This window comes from Aphidius gifuensis, linkage group LG6 (assembly GCF_014905175.1).
Source record: "Aphidius gifuensis isolate YNYX2018 linkage group LG6, ASM1490517v1, whole genome shotgun sequence".
Taxonomy (NCBI): Eukaryota; Metazoa; Arthropoda; class Insecta; order Hymenoptera; family Braconidae; genus Aphidius; species Aphidius gifuensis.
This window is the reverse complement of record NC_057793.1, coordinates 11,007,638-11,025,160: the sequence shown is the minus strand read 5'-3', so window position 1 is coordinate 11,025,160 and position 17,523 is coordinate 11,007,638. Positions and strand designations below refer to the sequence as shown.

At 28.8% G+C, this 17,523-nt stretch overlaps 4 protein-coding genes and 1 long non-coding RNA gene across 9 annotated transcripts in view; 2 read left to right on the top strand and 3 right to left on the bottom strand.

The window, feature by feature from the left end:
• Positions 1 to 558, top strand: part of LOC122859471 (protein PFC0760c-like) — a 30,301-nt gene extending 29,743 nt beyond the window's left edge. For all 4 annotated transcript variants that reach the window (XM_044163076.1, XM_044163077.1, XM_044163075.1 and 1 more), the window contains one exon: positions 121 to 558. The gene's annotated coding sequence lies outside the window, so the exon portion shown is untranslated. The remainder of the gene's footprint in view (positions 1 to 120) is intronic.
• Positions 559 to 1,491: 933 nt separating this feature from the next.
• LOC122859476 lies at positions 1,492 to 3,265 on the top strand. 2 transcript variants are annotated; one of them, XM_044163091.1, is made up of 6 exons: positions 1,506 to 1,548; positions 1,618 to 1,742; positions 1,820 to 1,915; positions 2,029 to 2,406; positions 2,484 to 2,683; positions 2,769 to 3,265. In XM_044163091.1, the coding sequence occupies exons 1-6, from the start codon at positions 1,545 to 1,547 to the stop codon at positions 2,827 to 2,829; spliced, it is 864 nt and encodes a 287-aa protein (XP_044019026.1). In that variant the 5' UTR covers positions 1,506 to 1,544; the 3' UTR covers positions 2,830 to 3,265. The 2 variants fall into 2 exon arrangements, with proteins under 2 accessions (XP_044019025.1, XP_044019026.1); XM_044163090.1 differs by having other exon boundaries at positions 1,492 to 1,742.
• Positions 3,266 to 4,221: 956 nt separating this feature from the next.
• LOC122859474 lies at positions 4,222 to 5,419 on the bottom strand. The gene is made up of 2 exons (XM_044163089.1): positions 5,295 to 5,419; positions 4,222 to 5,217 (listed from the first exon to the last, which is right to left on the bottom strand). The coding sequence occupies exons 1-2, from the start codon at positions 5,388 to 5,390 to the stop codon at positions 4,243 to 4,245; spliced, it is 1,071 nt and encodes a 356-aa protein (XP_044019024.1). The 5' UTR covers positions 5,391 to 5,419; the 3' UTR covers positions 4,222 to 4,242.
• A 4,565-nt stretch (positions 5,420 to 9,984) lies between these two features.
• Positions 9,985 to 17,201, bottom strand: LOC122859469. The gene is made up of 3 exons (XR_006374350.1): positions 17,177 to 17,201; positions 10,211 to 10,385; positions 9,985 to 10,129 (listed from the first exon to the last, which is right to left on the bottom strand). It is a non-coding gene; the product is annotated as an uncharacterized LOC122859469 (long non-coding RNA).
• On the bottom strand, positions 11,470 to 13,756 carry LOC122859468. The gene is made up of 3 exons (XM_044163073.1): positions 13,422 to 13,756; positions 12,853 to 13,334; positions 11,470 to 12,765 (listed from the first exon to the last, which is right to left on the bottom strand). Exons 1-3 carry the CDS (start codon positions 13,588 to 13,590, stop codon positions 11,779 to 11,781), a joined length of 1,638 nt encoding a protein of 545 aa, XP_044019008.1. The 5' UTR covers positions 13,591 to 13,756; the 3' UTR covers positions 11,470 to 11,778.
• Positions 17,202 to 17,523: the final 322 nt, after the last annotated feature.

The window sequence follows — 17,523 nt, the reverse complement described above, 5'->3', positions numbered from 1 at the left end:
TTGATGAGAAACTTTTTTTCTCGGCTAAAATTTCTAAAAAAAAAAAAAAAAATTTAAAAATCGTAAAATACTTTAAAAGTTTGCATGATAATAATATTTTTTTGTTTCTTTTTTTTTTAGGACATTTTTGTTTGCTGGCGCTACTTGGTTTGCCCAAGTGCCGATCCAGGAACGGTACGTCCTGCCGCACAAATGATAAATCTTCCAACGAGATTTGATAATTTCAATCAAATTAAAATATCAAAAAACAATCTTGACTTTTCTCACAATTTCGAGTTTTATCACCCACCGAATAAGTTTTTCCGTTTTATAAATTATAATTAAAAAAAAAAAAAATCGTAAAATAAATCAAAATGATAGTCACACTAATTAACACGAAACAAAAAAAAAAACAAAAACAAACAAACCTAGATTAAGCGTTATTAATCCTCATGTTTTTTTTTTGTTTGATTTCTGTTTGTTCTTGTTTTTTTTTTTTTTTTGTTTGTTCGAGAATTATAAATCATAATGTAATCAAACGAGTTCAGAGTTCCAAGTAATCTCTAGTCGACTTATTAACATATGTTATATTATAAATATTAATTGTATTTTAATATTTTATTGAGTTTTTAAAACTTGGTATGGAAAAATATTGGGCTAAAAAAAAATAATGAATCCCAATACCATTTACATATGATTTATTGAATATTGTAATCTGAGTTTCATGAGTTTTTCTAGTTTTCTTTTAATGAAATATATATTTGTTTGAAAATTTCGTGATTATATAACTTTGTATATTAGTTTTTAATTAAGATTGTAAAAAAATATACCCTTTTTATTAATTGTTACTTTATTCTATTTAGGATTTATATATAAAAAAATAAAAAAAACAAGTCTGGTAAAAATAATGTAGTCATATTTTACAAATAATTTGATTCATAAGAAAGTTTAATTTAGAAAATTAGATTCCTTTCAGCTATACTTGTTTACGGATGATGAATTTGAGGATGATTTTCATCGATAATAGTCTTCATAAGAATGAAAGGAAGTGCTACTTCCATAAGTCTTACTGTTTAGGCCAACGGATCGTAACGACTTCCATGCGATAAGCCTTTTTCTTTTCCATATTTGGATTTGGACAAAATGTTAAATTTAATATTTTTTGAATGTCAAAATGAATTGCTATCGTTTAATTTAATGTCAAATGTAATATTTAAATAATATTAACTCAGAATTAAACATTCTTTAACACGTTTAATTAACTCACTTTAAATTTTGATTTTTATGAAAGTTGAATCAACATTTTCTTCTAATTGTTTGAATACTTAATTGAAAAAAAAAAATCATTCAAATTTGAAATTTTCATCTTCTGATTATGATAATTGTTGAATAACAAAAAAAAAAAAAATTAATAAAAAATGGCGATAGATCATAATTATTATTTTGTTTTTTGTTTTTTTTTATAAAAAAAAAAAAAATAAATTATAAAAAAAAAAATAAATATTGGGGATCTTGAAATAAAAAAATAAAAAGTTATTAAATATTGAATTAGAAAAATTTAAACGATGGGTAATTTTTTGTCGTCTAATAATTTAACAAATAATATAGAAAATCACTATCGAGAATGTGAAAATCCAGATTGCTATAAAGAAATTTCTAATGAGGTTAACGCCGCAGTATTTCAACTGACAGAAATTAATAGTCAAAATAATTATCTTCTAAAACTTGCAGATGATCTTGAAGATATGTTAAATAATGCTAAGGTAAAACTATAATTATAAAAAAAAAAAACCTACATATATATACATTGAAAAAATAGTTTTCGTAAATTTTTTAACAGCACTTGTCTTTGAATAATCTCGAAAATCCCATCAAGCAAGCTGCATTGTCACTAAAAAATCTTGAATTATCATCATCATCATCATCATCACCTTCAGTAAGTAAATACCTAGATTAAAGTTGTTTTTCAAAAAACATTTACAGTTTTTTTTTTATCAACTGGTTCAATTGAAATTATATTTTTTAAGGTTGAATATATTTTTCTAACAGAACTATACTGATGGACATATCGAGCCACCTTGCATTTGTCAGGAATGGGGTCCAGATATTCTTTTAGATGGCAAATGGACTTGCAAAAAATGTAAAAATAACTGTCAATGTGATGAACAAGATTGGATGAATATTTATTCAGCAAATATTAATGAAAATAAAAAAAGTACTAACATTGATAGAAACAAAGTAAGATCTTCTGTTAGTAATTGTACATCAAATATTTCTATTCGTAACTGTGATTCATCGTTGAAAGAGAGGGGAAGCTTTGATGTTCCTCTTGATGATACATTATATCGTGAGATTATTAGAAAAGACAAATCATTCAATAACAAAAATGAAAAAGTTCGTGGCGAGCAATCATTCCATAATTCTTTAGTATGTTGTTTCTTTTTTTTTATTGAATAAATTAATAGAAATAAATAAAATTATACAGTGTTGAGTGTATTATCTAGGCTGAAAAACCTTCAACCATGAGAAAAAATTTATCTAAAAGTGCTGAAGTAATTGAGAACGTTGGCGAGAGAAAAAAAGGTATTCATTGTCCATGTGGTTGTGGATTATATCAAGAGGGAGATTTTATAATGTGTTCTTGTGGATGTAATAGCTTTATTGAAATTGTGGATGACATTGACAATGTCATAATCAACGGAGAGTAAAAAAAATTGATAATTATAATAAGCTTTATAAAGTACATATATATATATTAATAAATTTAATAATTTGAATTTGTATATTAGGTGCTGTTGCGGAGGTGTTGATGCAGAAAGTTGCAGAATCAATGATGATTCATCAGATTAGCAGCAAAAAAAAAATCAATCATTTTTTTTTTTCGATTCCATGTAATTTTTATTTAAAAAGAAAATTATGTTTGATAGTTGAACTTCATTGAAAGTCGAGAATGCAACAACTGCTCTTTATGCTCGTGAGCTCAGGAATTCGGATAATGTTGATCACATAATTGATGAGCATGTTGCTGCACCTTCTTTTTTTACCATATACCTCTATACAGACTTTGATCTTTCTATGGTCCATCAATACATAGCACAAAATTAAAAACCAGTTATTTAGCTAATGTTATTATATAGCTTTTATTGTTTTTGTTTATTGAAGTTTATTAATTTAACAAAAAATCTTGGAAAATATAAACAAAGATGCAATAGCCTTGTAATGATGCTGAATAATTTTTGAGTTAATCAAGTAATATTGAATTTGCTTACACTTATTGGGTTTTTGATATTCAGGAATAAGTATAAAACTTTGGTTATATTTTTCTTTTTAGATATATTTTACATAAAAAAATGATATTTGAAAAAAATAAATGAATTTGAGAAAAATAAGCTGTGCATAATAATATCGGAAAAAAAGCTATTTTATTGACAACTTTTATTAACAATAATTATTATTATTATTGAAGAAATTAATATGTACTCCTAAAATAATAAGAGTAGCACATTCAGTAGAATCAAGTCACACTTAAGATAAAATTTTCTTAAAACCGGTGATTTCTCTGAGTATGATATTAACCTGAGAGCATTTCGAGAAAGAAATTGATCCAAATTATTTTGTTGATATTTTTATTTCGATGAAATCTTGTTCAGGATTGGATCATGCTACCCTGTTAAGACTAACTTGATTTCATGCTGACTAAGGACGTGTCCATGGCAAGATATATTTGTTATTAAAATTAACAACTTTTAACATGTATCAAATGAAGTTGGTGACACTGCAATGCGTTTGTCCTTTTCTTCTACATGCTACGTATGTGTCGAGTACTTATTAACAGTTCTCTTTGAAAATATGTAGACAGCGTAACGTAGCACTATCTGAGTTTTGTCAGCTACAAGTTTGTGTGTTTTATATCACGATAAAAATATAAAATGAACTTATTCTTTTGTCAGATCCATGATTTCCTGATCAAGATATAATCAGTTTAACTTTATCCTACCCTGATTGAGATTACCTGGGCCAATTCAGAACAGGGTTTCATTAGAAAAAATAATATCCAGATTTTTTATTTGAAAAGTAGAAGATTTATGTTTTTTCTATCATAAAATAAATAAACAATATGCTGAACAATATCAACGATAATCCAAAAGAGTTATAAATAATGAATTTTACTTTTTTTTCAATTTCTAATTTAATTTAAAATAATTTTAACATTTCGTATAAAAAAATTGGATCAAATTTATCAAAAAAAAAAAAATCTGAATATCAAAGTTTATTTAATCTTGGGATAAAAAATATTTTTTTACGGTCAACTAAATCATCAAGAGAATTCAAATCTGGAATAATATCAGGTATGTTAATATTAACGTAATTACTCCATGGTTTTTTCGTTGAAAAAAATGTAGATTTATTAATTTTTGTATTTTTAAAAATATAAGGATTATCTGTTGTTCTTATCAGTTTTGGATAATATGGATCATAATCAGGCGATGCTGAAAGTTCACCAGAAAATTTTGGTATTGGAAATTCAGTTCCTGCTGTTGTTATTTTTTCAGTTGTTGTATAAACTAAAATTTTTTTATTTTTACTATGATCATTATTTTCAAGTATTTTTAAATCATCAGGCTTTCTTTTATTTTCATTATCCTTAGAGTATGAATTAAATACATTTTTTATGTTTAAATTTTTTGATTCACTGGTCTGTTTAAAAGTATCGAAATTATTAATATTATTATTATGTTTTGTTATTTCAGGATCAAAAGATTTTGGTGTAGTTGAGAGGTCATATTTTTCACTTGTAATTGATTCAATAAAATTTCCTCTCACTTTTGTATTTGGACTTTCACGTAAAAAGACAGTTGAACTCATGAAAAATGTTGTTGGTTTACTATTATTTATTTTTGGACTTTGTAAGTAACGTGAAGGTTCTGGTAGAGCTATTCTAAATGACCTGAAAAGTTCGCCTCTTTCATGAGAATTCTGTGATTCATCAGTACTGTGTACTTGATCATTTTCAATTTTTTCAATGAATTGTTCAGTTTTTTTACAGTCAACTAGATGAGCATGATCGCAAACAAGTGCTTCTTGGCGAAATGCAGTGTCTTTAGGACAATTATAAGTGAATTTATTACCATGATCATCGCACGTGTAATAAACTTGACAGTTAGATTCAACATCAGCATAAAAACCAGTGTATTTTCCTTTGCATGAAAATGTTTGTTTTGATGATGATGTCGTGTTCTATAATTATAAAATTACAAAAAAATTTGTATCTGTTTTAATTGACTAAATATTTGATTAAAAAAAAATTCACTCACTTGACTTTTGATGACGTTATCACAAAGAATCACTTGAAACACCATAATGATACTATTAAAAACTTTCATTTTTTTATTTTTATTAAATATATTCATCGATAAATAAAACTAAGATGATTCGCCTCATAAAATAGACAAAGTGAAAGTGACAAGAATAAATTTTTAAGATTCGTTATACGTCCGTTTTACCACTTCTCTTATTCCTCGATTCGAACTCCTTCTTCAATATTCATTTTCCCGTTACCTTCTTCAGATTATACTTTTTTTCAGTCACATGACAATGAACAATTAGTTAACAATATAACGTCTTTGATGAAATCTGAAAGTTTTTTTTTTTAATGACAATTCTTTTGTCTTTTAACAAGCAGGATTATTTCGATTGTCTTGTAAGATGTTGATGATCAATATAAAATTGTATTATACAAGGATATACCGTCGGGCATTTAAAATGTCAATCGACAATACCTTTTCCAGTCAAGAGGTATGCATACTAAACATAATAACTGTTCGTCAAAATAGACAAGTTAATTTGATGTAGCTGTTTATTTTTCATAAATACATATACACTTAAATTTAGGCGTAATAATATAGAAAACAGCTATTCATTGTGATGTAATCTTTTGCAAATGAACTAAAACTGATCCTTAGCACAGTAACCTATTTCATGAAGTTGGAAAGGTCTTTTCTTGATTTACTATCTGATAATAATCTGTAGATTTCAGTAGATTTACTCAACAGTATGTCAAATCAATTGCGACGTATTATTATTATTATTATTATTATTATTACTATTATTAATATTAATATTAACTAAAAGTTAATCTCTTAAAGTCTTTTTTTTAAATGGAATTAATAAATGCGCCATACTTGGTTTAAAAGAAAATAAAAGAAATTTTTACATATTTAGTTAACAAACTAGAAGTTTGGATAAAAAGAACAATATAAATATTGCACTGGATGCAATACAATGTTTGGTACATACTTGTACGTATATTTGACTCAGAGTTTTTAATGAGCAAATTATAGAAGATAATAAAAAAAAAAAAAGGAAAATAAGTTAAAAATATGTAACAAAGCTTAATATGTATTTTATTATTTATTTTTTATACAATTAATCATTTGTTTATGTATTTTTATTATTTTAATCTTCTATCAAGATCATCTTTAATATGTATTTTAATTTATGATTTAAATAAAGTCGCGCCACTTTAACCAATATGGCAACCGGTCATCAGCACTTCTTATTGGCTTAAAAAAACGTATGCGCATGTACCTACCATATTTCTACCATAGGTGCAAACAAAAATTTTTACATCGAATGTAGTAGTAGGTGCTTTCTTTTGTGTATTTATTTTTTTTTCTGTTTATTTTTCTATGATCACAATCTTGAACTTCCAGGTTCTCGAGTGATTGTTGGAACGTCTATATTTTGTTTCTTGTTTATTTTTGCGCAGGCGCAATCAAATGCGCAGTCAGCAAAAAGTCAGTTTGCAACAGAAACAGAAAATAGGTGCTTTCTTTTGAGTGTTTATTTTTTTTCACTTCAATGCGCATGATCATGCACATGCGTATGTCATGCAAAATTAAGAAGAGAGCAGTGGCGTCGAAACAAATAATTCTTAAAAAATAAGAATTAAAACATGGGTGATCCAGCTTATGTCTTACGCTGTTGCAATCTGACTTTTTGCTGACTGCGCATTGAACTGCGCATGCGCAAAAAATAAACAAGAAAAAAAATAAACACTCAAAAGAAAGCACCTATTTTTTGATATTTTGTTGTGATAGGCATAATTTTTAAATTTACCGTAAGATAGATCCATATGCAAGAAGAAAAAGGCCGATAGAGTCTGCACCGTTGCCTCAGCAACTTGCCCAATTCACAAGGCAAATTTTTTACAATTTAGGGCTTTTTTTTGCCGATGATGGCGCTTGTAAAATTTTTTTTATATAGATTTCACATACAAGAGCTCCATAAGCACCGCCAGTGGAGGAAAAAAGCCCTAAATTGTAATGCTCTGTGAATCGGACTGCTGAAGAAAAATCCACTTATTGGAAAGGCTTGCGGCCACTAGCATAGTTTTTCGACCAAGTTCTATGCCATAGCGATATGGCAGAAATAGTTTACATATGACGGCTAGTGGCCACAGGCCTTGAAGATAGGACGCTAGCAATATAGGAGTATTACATATATCACCTACATGGGATAACTCGAAAGCGATATAGTGGTTTAATGGAAACCATCAGAAACCATTGAAGAAGATACAAATAAAGCTATAAATTAAGCTGAATTTCCACAAAATAGTTACCCCAGTCGCTGGGGATAACTTGCGATTAATTATGTCGAGCAATGTCGAGAATAGCATCCAGTGGAGGAAAAAAGCCCTAAATTGTAATGCCCTGTGAATTGGAGTGCTGTATTCACAGGGCAAATTTTGTATACAATTTAGGGCTTTTTTTGCCACTGATGGCGCTTAAATTTTTTATATAGATTTAACATACCAAAGCTTCACAAGCGCCACCGGTGGAGAAAAAAGCCCTAAATCGTACTGCTCTGTGAATACGGGTGCCGACCGAGGGCCTCGGCCTGGGCCAACAGCATCCGTATTCACGGGGCAAAATTGTTCTCATTAGGGCTTTTTTTTCCGCTAATGGCACTTGACAAAATTTTTTTTATATAGATTTCACATAGAAAAGCTTCACAAACGCCACCATCGAAAAAAAACGCCCTAATGAGAACATCCTCTGAATACGGTGCAGGAAGACAATTTGATAAATTGATAACTCGCGCTATGAGAAACACTCATCCAAATATTTAAAATTATAATGTAGTAGTACTAACACTACGAACATATGAAATAAACTATAAAAAAACTAATGATAAAACTGGAAGGTGAACTCTCGCGTCAAAAGTGTCACCACGAAAAAAAAAATTTGGTATATTCTTGTTCTCGTCCTTTGTTGAAAAAATATGTTTGTTTTATCGCTTGTTTTATCATTTGATAAGTAGGGGTTAGGCCGCGAACTCACGACACGCAAAAGTTTGCGTTTTATCATGGCTGCCGTAATTCTAAACATGGCGCCTCCCTGATTTAATCCACCCGCTCGACAATGTCGAGCGGGTAAATTCACACGCGCGTTTAAATCACTAGAAATTACTATATGTTACCAAAATATCACTGAAAAGTGTAGTTGTTTGTAATGTGTGTGTAGTGTATCTAGTGTTCAAAGCTTGGATCACGGAGGCGCCATGTTTAAAATTCCGGCAGCCATGATAAAACGCAAACTTTTGCGTGTCGTGAGTTCGCACCCTAAGGTGCTCACGACAAGCTAACTTTCGCTTGTAACTATGGCTAACGTAATTTTAACTGCACCCGTATTCACAGGGCAAATTTCATACAATTTAGAGCTTTTTTTTGCCACTGATGGCGCTTGTCAAATTTTTTTTATATAGATTTCATATACAAAAGCTTCACAAGCGCTGCCAGTGGAGGAAAAAAGCCCTAAATTGTAATGCCCTGTGAATTGGACTGCTGATCTGACCATGCCCAATACGTGAAATCAAGGTCTGTAGATTAATATGATGAAACCGGCCAAAGAGAGGCGCGACAGCTTTCATGTAAACCATGTATAGTATTAGCTTAATTATATCTCTGTTCATGGTTTACATGAAATAGCTGTCGCGCCTCTCTTTGGCCGGTTTCATCATAGACGGCTGGGATAAGGTCGTCGCACAAGCGTCAAACATGGCCGACTTTTAGGCGCGCATTATTTAAACCATCTTTATAGCTTACATCTGGTCTATTACAGAAACAGTATACAACAAGAAGTTAACACTTAATTTTTTTCAATTAATAATTAATTAAATATTCTGAAAAATTGACAAAGTTATCAGACAGTTTAATATAAATAGTTGTAAAAAAGTGAAACAAAAGAAGAAGAAGAATAATAGAATTTTTTCTTTTTCAATATAAAAATAAAATAGTCGAATACAATTTTTTATCTGACAACAAAATATATTTTTCTGGCTTTAGTAGGCTTTTGCCTGTCGCATACTATAAATAAGTGAATAAAATAACTCAATTAAAAGGTTTTTTAAAAATGGACAATTTTCCGAATACATTAAGAAGCTTGTTAAACTTGTTTTTAATTTTTTCTCGTTGTCTTTCTGACAGTATCCTTTTTTCTTATTCAACTCGTAATTCGCAGTCTAAACTGATATTTATTTTTTTTAAGCTTTCTACTTCCTAGTTTAAACTCGAAATTTCGTGGTGATAAAGACAATGTTGATTTTGAAGCATGAAATTAAATTTGATAACTCCTTCATTATATTTTTTTATTATTTCTGCTTGTAATTCATCAGCAAGAATTGATACTATATGATCCTTATCCAAGTTTACTAGTGGCAATTCAATCTGCTGCTCATCACTTGGTAAACATTTATTGGTATTATTAGACTTTGGTAACTTGAATAAACTCTTTTTGTTGTCAGTGGTATATTTATCTATGATTACATCAAGCAATGGTCTGGAAAAAGATTCACCTAAGTTTGTTGTTGACAACTGCTTTAGTGATTCACATGAACTCTAATTAACATCATGTTCTAAAAAAAAAATAACTATTAATATTTTTTTATCAAGACAACTTTAATATAAGTTAAAATTCAATGTTTATTCTTACTCACGTAAGTCACTTGTATTTTGGTGAATTTTACTTAAAAAAACTATCAAAACATCACCAAACAAAGTTGGTACTGCATTTGGTTTTAATTTTTTTTGAGCCATCCTGACGATGTTGTTCATATTGAGATTCATTATGTTGGATCTTTATAAATATATCTGTAAATATCAATATTTTTTAACTAGTAAACTAATAATTTTGATCAGGAAAAAGAAAATCATGTGAAGAAATAATCTTACCTCACATAACGTTGAGCTTGGTTTTATTTGGCTCACACCAGCACCAGTAGATCATTTTCGACGATGATCTGAATCTCTGGGGGAAGCAACCGATCGCACAACGTTGACGTACAATATTTATTCAATAAATAAATGATTAAATTTTGATGTTGAAATTTTTTTGACATGCCATACACTGTTTGTTTACATTGTGTGGTGAACATTAGGAGTGGGGAATAGCATCAAACATGGCTGACCGCGCATGCGCACTGAGTCATGCGACGACCTTATCCCAGCCGTCTATTAATCTACAGACCTTGCGTGAAATTACTAGGAAAATCACGTCGACTGGGGAAATATCACTCGTTTTGGCACTGCCATGGAGTTTAACAAAGAGGGTAATCTGTATACACCTCCATTGGAACTGCTCAGTCTAGCGACGCTATTGGCTCAAAATAAAAGTATGCGCATGGACCATGAAGACTAGAGAGGTAGAAAAATCACAATCGCGGGAGAATTACTTCAACGTATAACATCCAAATTTAGTAAAGCTGTTAATTTTTCAGATTGCAAAATTAGTTATAATTGATAAAAATATACATCATCTCCGCTGCTATTTGAAATTCATGACAGGATATTTATAATTTTACAGTTGACTAAAGTTTTAATTTAATTTTTTTATTTACTGAACATGATTTAGTTGACATTGCTTTTGAAATATGGAAAAATTTATACATTTTACTGACAAAATTAACAATCTACAGCTAAAATTTAAAATGAAAAAACTCGATTGTTAAAAAAAATTTTTTTCATATATTTATATAAAATATATTGAGTAATAAAAATGGACTGTAGATAAAAGATGTTTTTTTTTTTTTAATATATAGCTCAGGGTTCGTTTTTTAACTTTTTTTTTTACTATTATTTTTAAAAGTTTTTACTAGTTTATTTTTGATACGTTAATAATTTACTCGTAGAATTCTAAAAAGTTTAGAAAACAAAAAAAAGGTTAATATATGATGATTATTTGTTCAAATAATATTTATTTAATATGTTCCTGAAATGAATAATAAATAGATGATTAAGATATAAAAACAAAATTAAAATTATTAAAGCAATAGAGTTAACGATTGCGTGTACTTATTATTATTATCAGTGTGTTGGTTGAAAAAAAAAAAATAAGTATTATAAAAACAGTATGCTTACATTGATTTAACTGTAAATATAGATTAAAAAAATATGTTCTTATATTTTTATTAAAAATATCAACTCTGCATTATGTTTTATTTTGTTTTTTAAATTTTTATCATGTCTTTTATTAATAAAGAAAAATATTTCTTACACTTTCATAATAATAGTCTTACAGTAATTTTAAATTTTTTTATTTATTTTATTTTAGCATCACGCCGGATAGCATCAGCAGAAATATCTTGAAAGAAACATGATTAATTTTATAAATTTATTTTTATAATATTATCATTCAATGATAATTGTTTTGATTAATCAAGTAGTCAACATAAGCTCAAACATTAAGAGTAAAAAAAAAACTTTAAATCTATTGATCAACATGTAAAATGAATTTTTCCAATTTAATTAAATGGGCTCCATGTATTTTTTCCACAAGCTTTTTTTGGTGATATAAATCTGAGCCATGGATAACGACTACGTGACTCATTTTCATTAAATACATACTCATCATTTAATTGAAAATATAAAATTATGTTATTTGTACGCTGTTTTGCTTCACCGATAACAATTGGTCGAATATCACTTCCGATATGTGGACATCCATCAACATTGAATCTTTCAAGTATTAAACATTTTTTCAGTATTGTTTCAACACCATCATTTGTTACTTTAAGACAGTTCTGACAAGATAACATTTTCAAAGCTTTTAACGATGATGATATTTGAGTTAATAAATTGTCATCAACATGTTTATTGTCACGTAAGTCCAACTTTGATAGATTTGCAAATTTATTTGGTATTTCTTGCAATATATCTCTAGTTGGACAAGTGCTCAAGCACAAGTATTTCAATTTTGGACAATCTCTAGCAATATTACGAATCAAATCAACATCAATATTATCAGCCCATCTAATTGCCAATGATTCAAGATCTTGAGACTGTATTAAAGTCCTGGAATTATGAAAATACTGCTGGATAAATAAATATTTAAGTTTTTTACATCCTGACATTATACTATCAATAATGATGCTATCAGCATAATGAATGTTTAAATTCATTAAATTTTCACATTCACCAACTTCTGCAAATGAAACTGGTAGTTCTGGATCGTCTTCTGTTGATGATACTGCTTCTAGTTCTAAATGCTTCAATTTTTTCAGTTTATATCCAATATTTGCCAACATTTCTTGGTTCAAATAGTACATCTTACAAATATTAAGATACTCAAGGTTGTACAAATCATTTATCAATTCTGGATTTTCAACAGAGCACTCTTGTAAATCCAAGTACATAATTGTTTTTGTATTTGCAATTTTTTTTGTAATATTACTTTTAATTTCATAGTTGTTGAGTGTTAAACATTGTAGAGAATTAAAATTTTCAAGTGGCTGTAATTAAAATATAAAAACGTTCATTAAATTAACTCAAATAGCATTAAATTTTAAGAAATAAAAAATAGAAAATAATAAACTTACCAATTGATTCAGTTCAATTGGATAGTTATTGAGATTTATAATGCAAATTTTTTCAATTGTCATTGGTACACTTGTCAGAACAGACATCGCAACACTGGAAGTATAACTATTTGAAGAGATCATGCATTTTTTATGTACTTGGCGTTGATCGTATTTTTCATATATTTTTAAAACTTTTAGTCTTGACATACTCTTGCATAAATTGTTGAAAAATATATCACCATCATCATCAATGACCAAATGACATTCAAATATTGTTAAATTACAACATTTTTCAATAATCTTTTTTGGAACCTTTTTGTCATCCAATGATAGATTTTTATAAGTTAAATGTTTTAAATGCTGGCCACAAAGAGATAACACTTTAAGTACGACTTCTATTTTTTGTTCATTATTTTGATATGGTAAAACTTCAATATCAAGTTCTAATTTATCAATATTAAACCAAGTTATATCTCGTACTGATTTCCATCTTTTGCATACTAAAAAAATATTATTGTGAAAAAAAAAAATATAGGTTAATTTTTAATAAATTTATTGTATTGAATTAATCAATTAAAATAACATACCTTGATTTACACGAACAGCTTGTAATATTGGAAGATGGCTGAATATATTTGCAAGACAATAATCATTGAGATATTCATTAATTTCAATTGGATGTTCTGTTGCAACAATGCCCTCGCTAACATTTCCATCATTAGTCTTAAATGTTTTTATTTTTTTATTTTTTGTCATTATCTCACTGTTTATTTAACTGTTTTTTAATTGTACTTAATTTATTGCTTGATAATTGTGTAATCAATTTCACATTGAAAATACCTCTCGCTGATCAGTGTGAAAAAATGTCTACCATACAGGACGATCGGTGACTGTTCAGTAAAAACCGTTGGCGGCAAACAGCGGCAAAGGTTGTTTACGTGTTTACGTTTTTTTTTTCTCTACCAGCGAGAGAGCCACGAACGTACACGAGCGGGGAAGCAAGGGGAAGTTCGACGTTCCGAAATCATCGGTTGGTTCGGGTCTCCTAGCTCTATCCTTCTCTTTATTTTTTTTGGCTCGATCTTCTATCTCTTCTTTTAGAAAAAAATCCAAACCGATTGTAGAGTAGTATGCAAGTTTGCCGTGACGTCTAGCGTAAGTTCGAGAATTGTCGTTCGGTTTGGAGGGAAGAGATAGATGACCGAGAGAAAGAACCTTGAATAATTGTCGGCAATTTTATAATTAATTGAATTGTTAAACAATAATTTTTTTTTTAAATGGATTAACGTGGAAGTGATAATCACCATATATTGCGTAAAACATTAAAGCGACAACTTAATGGTAATAAAAATAGTATTAAAAAATGTAAAAAAAATAAGAAAGATAATGATGTCGTTGCTGGGAAATCCCCAAGTTGTGTGAGTGTTGATCCTGTAAGCAAGTCCAAAATTTATCAAAAAAAAAAAAGAAAAATTGGCTGAAACACTTGTTGTAAATCTTGATAATGCAGATATATTTCATGATGGTAGTGAAGATAAGAAAAAGAAAAATGTTGAAGAACCCCGTCAAGAAATAAATACCATTAATGTTGTTAAAAAATAAAAAAAAAAGAAAGAGAAACTATCTGTATTTCAATACTCAGTTACAATTAAACAACCAATCAAATGTATACGACTACCAAAAGATGATAAATTAAAAAAAGTTAGTAAAAAAAAAAGTGGAAAAAATATGTGAAATAAAATTAATTCACACACTATCAAGTTATCATACGACAATAAGTCATACCATTTCATCAGCTTATGTAAGTAATTAATTAAAATTGACTTTTAAAATTTTTCCTGACAGTTTTTTTTAATATTTTCACAGTTACCATATTTAACAGAGTATACTTAGGCGTGTGTCTCACCAGTAACACCATATCCAACATATGCTCCACCACCGATGCCAATACTTCTAATCTATATGCAACTATGCCGCCTCTAATGCAATAAGGAACCACATCAACAAACATACCAATATTTTCAAGCTATTCTTCAGGACAACAATCACCACAACAAAGCCAAAATCCATGGGGAAGAAAAAAATTCATCTAATGATTCTAATGTACAGTTAAAATAAGAAGTCCCATACATCAGATTTAAAGATAAAGTTGATGAAGATGATGATTATGATGATTATGAAGATGATGAAGAAAAATCTCCAATTAAAAATCAACCAAATAACTTACCAAAAAAAATTATTTTCTCAAGTGATGATGATGATGGTGATGAGTCACAAATATTAAAAAAGTCACCAGCACAAAATACAACTTTGGTCAGTTAGACTAACTTTTTTACATCTATCATCTTTTGGTTGTGGTATACATTTTCTTGGTTGTTCAATTGTAACTGAGTATTGAAATACAGATAGTTTCTCTTTCTTTTTTTTTTCTTTTTTAAAAACATCAATGGTATTTATTTCTTGACGTGGTTCTTCAACATTTTTCTTTATCTTATCTTCACTATCATCATGAAATATATCTACATCATCAACATTTAAAACAACTGTTTCAGCTAATTTTTCTTTCTTTTTCTTTGATAAATTTTGGACTTGCTTACAGGATCAAAACTCACCCGACTTGGGGATTTACCAGCAACGACATCATTATCTTTCTTACTTTTTTTGCATTTTTTATACTTTTTTTATTACCATTAAGTTATGGCTTTAATGTTTCACGCAACATATAGCGAATATCACTTCCACTTTGATCCAATTTAATCTTCCAAACCGAACGACATTACAACAATTCTCAAAATTACGCCAGGCGTCACGGCAAACTTTAGTTATAATTTGTTCTGCTGACTTTTTTAATAACATTATCATCACTTGAGAAAATATCTTTTTTAGGTGAGTTTCAATTTAAGATTTTTCTTCATCAAAATCATCATCTTTATCAACTTAATCTTTTATATCAGATATAAAAGACTTTTCTCATTTCAACTTTATTTTGTAAAGATTGTAAATTATCAGTAAATAAAACGTTTTTTTTGATGTTTAAACTATTAAATTAATCTATATTTTTTTATGAATCATTTTTGTTAATTAATTTTTATTTTTGGAATATTAAATTTCGTTGCGTAGGAAAATTTTATTGTCTCTCGAGTAAATTCTCAGTGAAAAAGAAGGTATTTATTTTATAAACATGACCGAATCAACGTCATATAATGAAAAAATTGCTAATATTGGAGAAGATAATTCAGTGACAATGATTGATGTATTACAAGAAAAAAGAGAACTTGAATATTTGGTGTTTTTGATAATAAAAATTGTACATATGACGAAGCAGTCATAAACTATCAAAAAGCCGAATCATCAAACTCTATTTCTTACAAAGAAAATATTGTTGAATATAATTTAAATAATGTTCCTTAATTTGGATAAATATTTTTCTTCAATTTAATAATTTATGTTTTATGTTGATTATAGTCAGGGTTATAAAAGACAAGCATTGTATGCATGTAAAACATGTTTCTTTTGGTGATAATAAAAAAAAAGCTGGTGTTCAGTTTTCATTGTCATGAAGACCATGAATTAATCAAACTCTATACAAAATGTTTATTTCGTTGTGACTGTGGTACAGTTGAGCTCGCCAACTGTAATTCAAAATTACTTTGTTCGCCAACTGTAATTCAAAATTACTTTTTTCGCCATAGTTCTCTCTGGTTCTCTCAACAAGAGGTGCTTTCTTTTGGGTGTTTGATTTTTTTCCTGTTTATTTTCGCGCATGCGCAATTAAATGCGCAGTCAGCAAAAAGTCAGGCGGACGTTCCAAAAATCACTCGGAAACCCGGACCGGCGCAGTAGATGAAAAAATATAGTGATAAAATAAACTTAAAAGTGACTAGAGGTTACTGTAGATATTGTAAACAACAAAAACAGCCATATTGGTGTGCCATTTGCTTTTGTTACTTATTACGGTTGTAAAAAGTATTTTTATAATTATTATTAATAATTAAACAATAATAATTTATTGATTTGTGCCTATAAAAATACATGGACAAAAAATCATGTCTACCACAACAAAATATCAAAAATTTTCTATGATCACAATCTTGAACTTCCGGGTTTCCGAGTAATTTTTGGAACGTCCCCCAGTTTGCAACAGCGTAGGACATGAGGGGCTAGATCAGCCATGTTTTAAATCTTATTTTTGAAAAATTATTTGTTCGACGCCACTGTTCTCTCAACAAGTTTGCATAACAAGCGCATGTGCATAATCATGCGCATGAAAGTGAAAAAAAATAAATACACAAAAGCAAGCACCTATTGAAGTGGAAGAAAATAAACCACCGAAAGAAAGCACCTGCAGTCCAATTCACAGAGCAAATTTTATACAATTTAGGGCTTTTTTTGCCGCTGATGGCGCTTGTAAAGATTTTTTTTATCGTTTTTTTTATTGTTGTATGTGTAGGACTGATTACATTGTGTGTGAAACCCGTAAATTTCCCCGTATGAGTGCCAATAACGATTTCGTTTTTTTATATATATATTTTACATACAAAAGCTTCACAAGCGCTGTGAGTGGTGAAAAAAAACCCTAAATTGTAATGCCCTGCACCCGTATTCAGAGGATGTTCTCATTAGGGCTTTTTTTTCCGATGGTGGCGCTTGTGAAGCTTTTCTATGTAAAATCTATATAAAAAGTTCACA